This window comes from Amphiura filiformis, unplaced genomic scaffold, assembly GCF_039555335.1.
Source record: "Amphiura filiformis unplaced genomic scaffold, Afil_fr2py scaffold_36, whole genome shotgun sequence".
Classification (NCBI taxonomy): Eukaryota; Metazoa; Echinodermata; class Ophiuroidea; order Amphilepidida; family Amphiuridae; genus Amphiura; species Amphiura filiformis.
In genome coordinates this window covers 485430-491429 of record NW_027305500.1, presented here as the reverse complement: position 1 = coordinate 491429, position 6000 = coordinate 485430, and the positions used below count along the sequence as shown (strand labels likewise).

The 6000-nt window shown below is 38.0% G+C and overlaps 1 protein-coding gene across 1 annotated transcript in view; it reads right to left on the bottom strand.

Annotated features, from left to right (window-relative positions):
* Window positions 1–811: 811 nt before the first annotated feature.
* LOC140143998 (testis-expressed protein 11-like) overlaps window positions 812–6000 on the bottom strand; it is a 100914-nt gene continuing 95725 nt past the window's right edge. The window contains 2 exon segments of the mRNA XM_072165827.1: window positions 812–832; window positions 5718–5811. Of these exon segments, the coding sequence (XP_072021928.1) occupies window positions 812–832; window positions 5718–5811 (115 nt within the window).

The following is a 6000-nucleotide window of genomic DNA, read 5'->3' as shown; positions in this document are numbered from 1 at the left end:
CATTTCAGAAAAATTAGAAAAACTGTTCATAGAGAAATGACCAAATCCAAAAATGATTATCTGAGGGGTCTGGTAGATGAATCGCCCAACACAGGGAGTACAACTGTTGGGAAAAGATTCTGGTCCCACGTCAAAACAATCCGGCGTGAGAGTTGTGGAGTTGCAACACTTAATGTGGATGGAGTTGAAATATCCAGCAGCAAAACAAAGGCAGAAGCCCTCAGTTACCAGTATTCGAGTGTCTTTACAATTGAAGACACCACGGAAATACCCAAAATGGAAGGTGACCCTTTCCCCACTATCAATAATTTGACAATAGATACAGAAGGAGTGAGAAAACTCCTTGAGGACATAAATCCAAAGAAAGCCTCCGGACCTGATGGAGTATCTTCATATATATTGAAAGAGTTCAATCAGGAACTGGCTCCCATTATCAAGTTTATATTTTCCCAGTCACTTGAAACAGGTGACATCCCTTGTGACTGGCTTACTGCCAATATTACGGCAATTTTTAAAAGGGCGAAAAACAATCCGCCAATTACAGGCCAGTGTCCCTCACGTCAGTCACATGCAAAATCATGGAGCACATTCTCTTTCGTCATATAATGTCTCATTTAGAAAAATACAATATTCTTTCTGACTTTCAACATGGATTTAGATCAAACCATAGCTGTGAATCTCAATTGATAATTACCATAGAAGACCTTGCACGAAATCTTGATAATAGCTTGCAAACAGATCTACAAATTCTCGATTTTCAAAAGGCCTTCGACACCGTCCCGCATCAACGACTGCTTAAGAAGCTAGACCATTATGGTATAAGGGGTTCAATCTGGAAATGGATACAAAATTGGTTAATGAATAGAACGCAGACAGTTGTCGTTGATGGCGAATCAGCCCAACCGCCCAAGTTCTATCTGGTGTCCCGCAGGGTACGGTGTTAGGCCCTTTGATGTTTTTGGTTTACATAAGCGACATTGCCTCCCACATAGACAGTTCAACCCGTATTCGTCTTTTTGCAGATGATTGCCTCCTTTATAGGGTTATCAGAACACCTAATGATAACGACATCCTGCAAACTGACCTTACATCACTGTACAAATGGTCAAACAAATGGCAAATGAGTTTCAATATTTCCAAATGTAAAACACTTAGAGTCACCACAAAGCGTCATCCAATTGTATGTACTTATAGTATGGGAAATGAAATTCTTGAAGGTGTGACGCATCATGCATACTTAGGCGTCGAAATATCTCATAATTTAAAATGGTCGCTGCATATAAACAATATTGTCGCCAAGGCGAACAGAGCCCTGTGGTTTATACGTAGAAATTTACACCGTTGTCCCAAGTCCATCAAACAACAAATGTACATAGCTCTTGTTCGTCCTCATTTAGAATTTGCCTGCGCTGTATGGGATCCATATACAACATCTGATATCCAAAAAATAGAAATGGTGCAGCGCAGAGCAGCTAGGTTTGTGGTTAATAACTATAAAAGAACCGAAGGTACCGTAACTAGCATTCTGAATGAGTTAAATTGGCCCACACTACAAGAACGCCGAAAAAATATCCGTCTTGCAACAATGTATAAAATTCAATCAGAAGATATAGCAATTCCAATTCCTGATTATATTCACAGGCAAACCGTCACAAGCACCAGACAATATCATCCTCTGAAGTTCCGGTCCATGAAAGTATCATCAAATGTGTACAAATACAGTTTCTTTCCAAATACCATATCAGAATGGAATAACCTACCATCATCTGCTCTAGAGTCTTGTAGTATTCAATACTTCAAAACTGCACTATGTAATAATGTAATGTAACTTAATCTGTATTCTTGTAAAAGTATTTGTGTTTTCGTCGTAGGCCATTTTTCTTCTCAATTAGATGTCGCTTTTGCGATTTTATTGAGTATTTGTTTAGATAGATAGATAGAACCAAGATAGCTCTCAACACGCTATATTCAAAATTACTGCGCCAAAACTGGCTAGAGCAATGACGTTTCAATAATGCAATGAAGGTTGACAACAAATGAGCACAAATATCCATTACCTAATTGCTCTATAGCCAATTTCAGTGCGGGAATTTTGAATACAGCATGTTGAGAGCTATCTGTTTTTATTCGTTTTTTATTTTGTTTTTCGTTATTTGTAATACTAGCGGGAGACCCGCGCTTTGCGCGGGTCCCCGCTAGTTGAGTAAACGGGAGCAGTTAGTACACGGGAGTGGTTAGTAAACCTTGTAAACGGTGATGATAATCATGGTGTCTTGGTGTAGATTATTCATCCATATATATAGTAATGATCATGTTACTGATAATCATAATGTTAGTTAGCTCCTGTCATATTAAAGAAGCTAACCTTTAAGGGTGGTCTTAACCCTGGAATTATGGGAACTTTCGGGCTTCATAACTGCTAAATTATTAGTCTAAAGAATATAAAAGTATACATTTTTAGACTGGAAATGACTTGCTGAATTCATCTGTGAGGTCCAATTTGGGCCAAAATTCTCATTTTTGGAGAAAATCCCAAAAAACGGGTTTTTTGGCCCAAATTTTTTCGTGCAACGTAACAAAAAAATTGTTTGGCCAAAAAATTTTTTTTTATTAATTTTTAAAAACTAGATAAAAATATCTAGGGAGCGTTTTTTTTTTTTTTTTTGAATTTTGACCAACTTTGAGAAATTTGCACCAAAAATGGTCAAAAAATGCAAAATTTTCAAAAAAATCAAAAAAAAGCCTGATTTTCGCCCAAATTTCAAATATTTTTGGTGAAGTGAACTATCCACATGACCTGTAATTGCCAACTAACATTCTGACTTCTGCAAGTCATAATAGCAATTTAGGGTGTGGTCAGACAATGTGACGCTTAAGTAGTTCCTAATCTTTTGTAAAATTATTTCATCTTCAAAATCGTTAGTACTAAATTGGGAAAGAGTAAACATGCTTAAGCTTCCTGGGTATTGACTGATAACAACAACTTGCATTTGATATAAGTTATTTATTTGGGGGGGGGGGGGGGTTACTGATTAACATGGATCTCCTCCACACTGTTTATATTACTTTTAATCATGTTAATATTACTTGATCGGTGAACTTAACAGTTGATTGGTTTAATAGAACTAGGGCACAGAGACTAATCAAATTTGCTGCTAAATTAGGTAGAGGGGAAGTAGAGTGTGTCAATGCAATCAATGAGAAGATATTATGAGCTTAGCTAGGCTTTACTAGGCCTAAAAAGAAAATTGTTTGATCGGCGTAACATGAAAATTAAAGGTATAGGTAGGTAGTTTTTTTTTTTTTACTTTTAAATCTGTAAATTGCATTAAAAAGCCTTGGAATTTTTTTCTTCTTATTTTTTTTATTTAAATTAATTTTTTTTGTTGTTGCAAAAATAACAAAAAGAAAGTCAGGGTCGGGCCTACTTTTAAGGTCGATCAGGTTACGACAATCAATCAATTTTTTAGGCCCTATTAGGATGATACTAGGGTAGACAAAGATAACCTAGACCCCGTTTAGACTAGGGAAAAGTCGTACTTCAACAACGACTTTTTTGAAGTCGAGTTCAGTCGAATTCAGGTCTAAACAGGTACAGTCGTTGTTCAAGTACGACCGAAGTCGAGTTCAAAAGTCGTTGTTCAACAATGCTCCCGAGGTTCATTAAGTCGAATTCAATTCGACTTTGTCGTGGTTGAAGTGCGACTTTTCCTGGTCTAAACAGTCAGTCGAATTAAATTCGACTTTTTCATGCGTATCGCTGACCTGGCGAGGTGAATTTCTGGTCCGTCGATTTGTCGCTAAGCAACAGCACTGTGATATCGCTAAACAACAGCTGTTCGTGTGTATTTTCGTACATGTGCAGCATACTGTAGTGAGTGTACATCCAATTCTCACTCCAAACTCGAAGTAAATCCACAAAAATGGCCGATTTTATCGCGGTGTTAGTTCATCTGAAATAATCACCAACTTTAATTTAGGGTAAATGGGTCAAAGAATCATCTCATAAGTCCTGCTCATAACTCTGATGAAAATGGGGCAAACCCGGGGAGCAAATGGAGTTCATAAAGCAAGGTCAAAAAAGTTTTCACGGCCTGTATATGTGAGCCGCCCCGCGGACGAATTTTATATGAACAATGACGTCACAAGTGACGCGTTCTGCACATGCTCAGAATGAGGAACATATGTGTTAAAAATTCAATATGGCGACGTACTCAAAACGTTTCTACCGCAAAGTTAACGCTGACTTTTATCTCAATTTTACTACTTTGCATGTAGATTTTTTGTTTAAAAAGTATACAGGCATTTAAAATAGAATATAATGAATTATAATCTGATAAAAAAAAATACTGGATGACAGAGGGCGTAAAATGCGTAAATAGTCGTAATCGCATTCAACAGAGTCGAATTCGTTCGGGCGCATAGTGTAAACACCCACTAAAAACCACAAAAACGAATTAATTTATGCTAATCCTCTGTTGTAATCGAATTCGATGTCGAATTTGAATTCGACTTTTCTTTAGTCTAAACGGGGTCCTAGATTCAAATCAAACTAATTTTGAAAAAATATGATTAATATGTCTTCCACAGGGGGTGTATGGATTTGAACAGGAATTGCACATTACAATAGATTTGAACCAAGCCACCGTTTCTTTCCATTTTGCTTACAGTTAGCACAGGCGCTGCGCTGATACCAGTGATCCAAGATATTGCTAAGCTTGCTACTCGAGAGGCATCACGGTTTGCGAACGCTACGCTCGTTTTTCGAGGGGTATCGCAGTTTGAGAACGGGGCTAGGTCTAGCTTAGAGTCAAAGAAATAAGGTGACAGTTTACTGCAAAAACAATAACAACCGGTAACTGGCCATTTGGACTAGTCAAAAGTTGATATAGACACCAAAGAAACCACATAAACATCCTTTTGTAGGCTTTTGGTACAGTCAACAGGAAACCTCTGCCACAAGACCAGAATGATGACACTGCTGGGACTTGAACTTGTACAGCTAGTGCCAGAGACTAGCTCCTTACCCTATTGAGTTAACTGGACTGCATTTTACTGTAGTAAGTTGGCATATAAGTGGTTACAAAATTCTCTTGGTTACCGGATCACGCTATTTTAGTATGCTTTCGAGTACCATATACTTTGTGTGGTGATTGTTTCGATCGTGGTTCAGTACTCAAGCGCGTGATCCTGTTGACATAGTACATTACGTAACTTCGCTGGGGAATTCCATTGGAAACACCAACTGGGCATCATTGGGCAAGTCATATTTAGTTGCTAGACACCATAGAAACCATAAACATCCTTTTAGGCTTTATGTAAAATTAACAGGAAATCATGGTACCACCTGTTAACCATTAGAAAGGTGAACAACTGGCTACTAGGTCATTAAAGATACATACAGAATCATCAATAATGGTTGCAAATTAAAACCGGTCCACTTGAGCATGTTTTTGCCCATTAATTGCAATCATGTTGTGTGTGGAAATTAAATTTCGCGCACAATAATTTGCAATTCTGTGTACAATTAGTCAATTTGAGGAAAATTGGGCCAATTTGGGAAAAATGTTTCAGCAGGCAATTTCACGAGAGAGAACAAACACTGCACCCGCAGTGCTTGGAAAACTGGTGTGCCTCTAAGTTTACATATCAAACCAATGTTTAATAAAACCCGCAGATACATGCCACCCATACCCCCCCCCCCCCCCGATACTAACCTTTTCTTCATAGTTTGCCTGTAGAGACGTCAGATGTTTCAGTAGACGCATGCTCAGTCCACACCATCTCTCTGCATTGTCAAACTGATCAGCACTGTATGGATAAAATAATTAATACGCGATTTAACATCAATAACCAAGATTTATTTTGAGTTGGTGCTGGACTCCCAAAATGTGGAGTTGTCTAACAGAGATGGTTCTTTAGGGCTGGCCGGGGCTTGATCTGATTTCCACGATTTGTAACTGTTAAAACATAAAAAACAAAAAACACACAAACACGCAA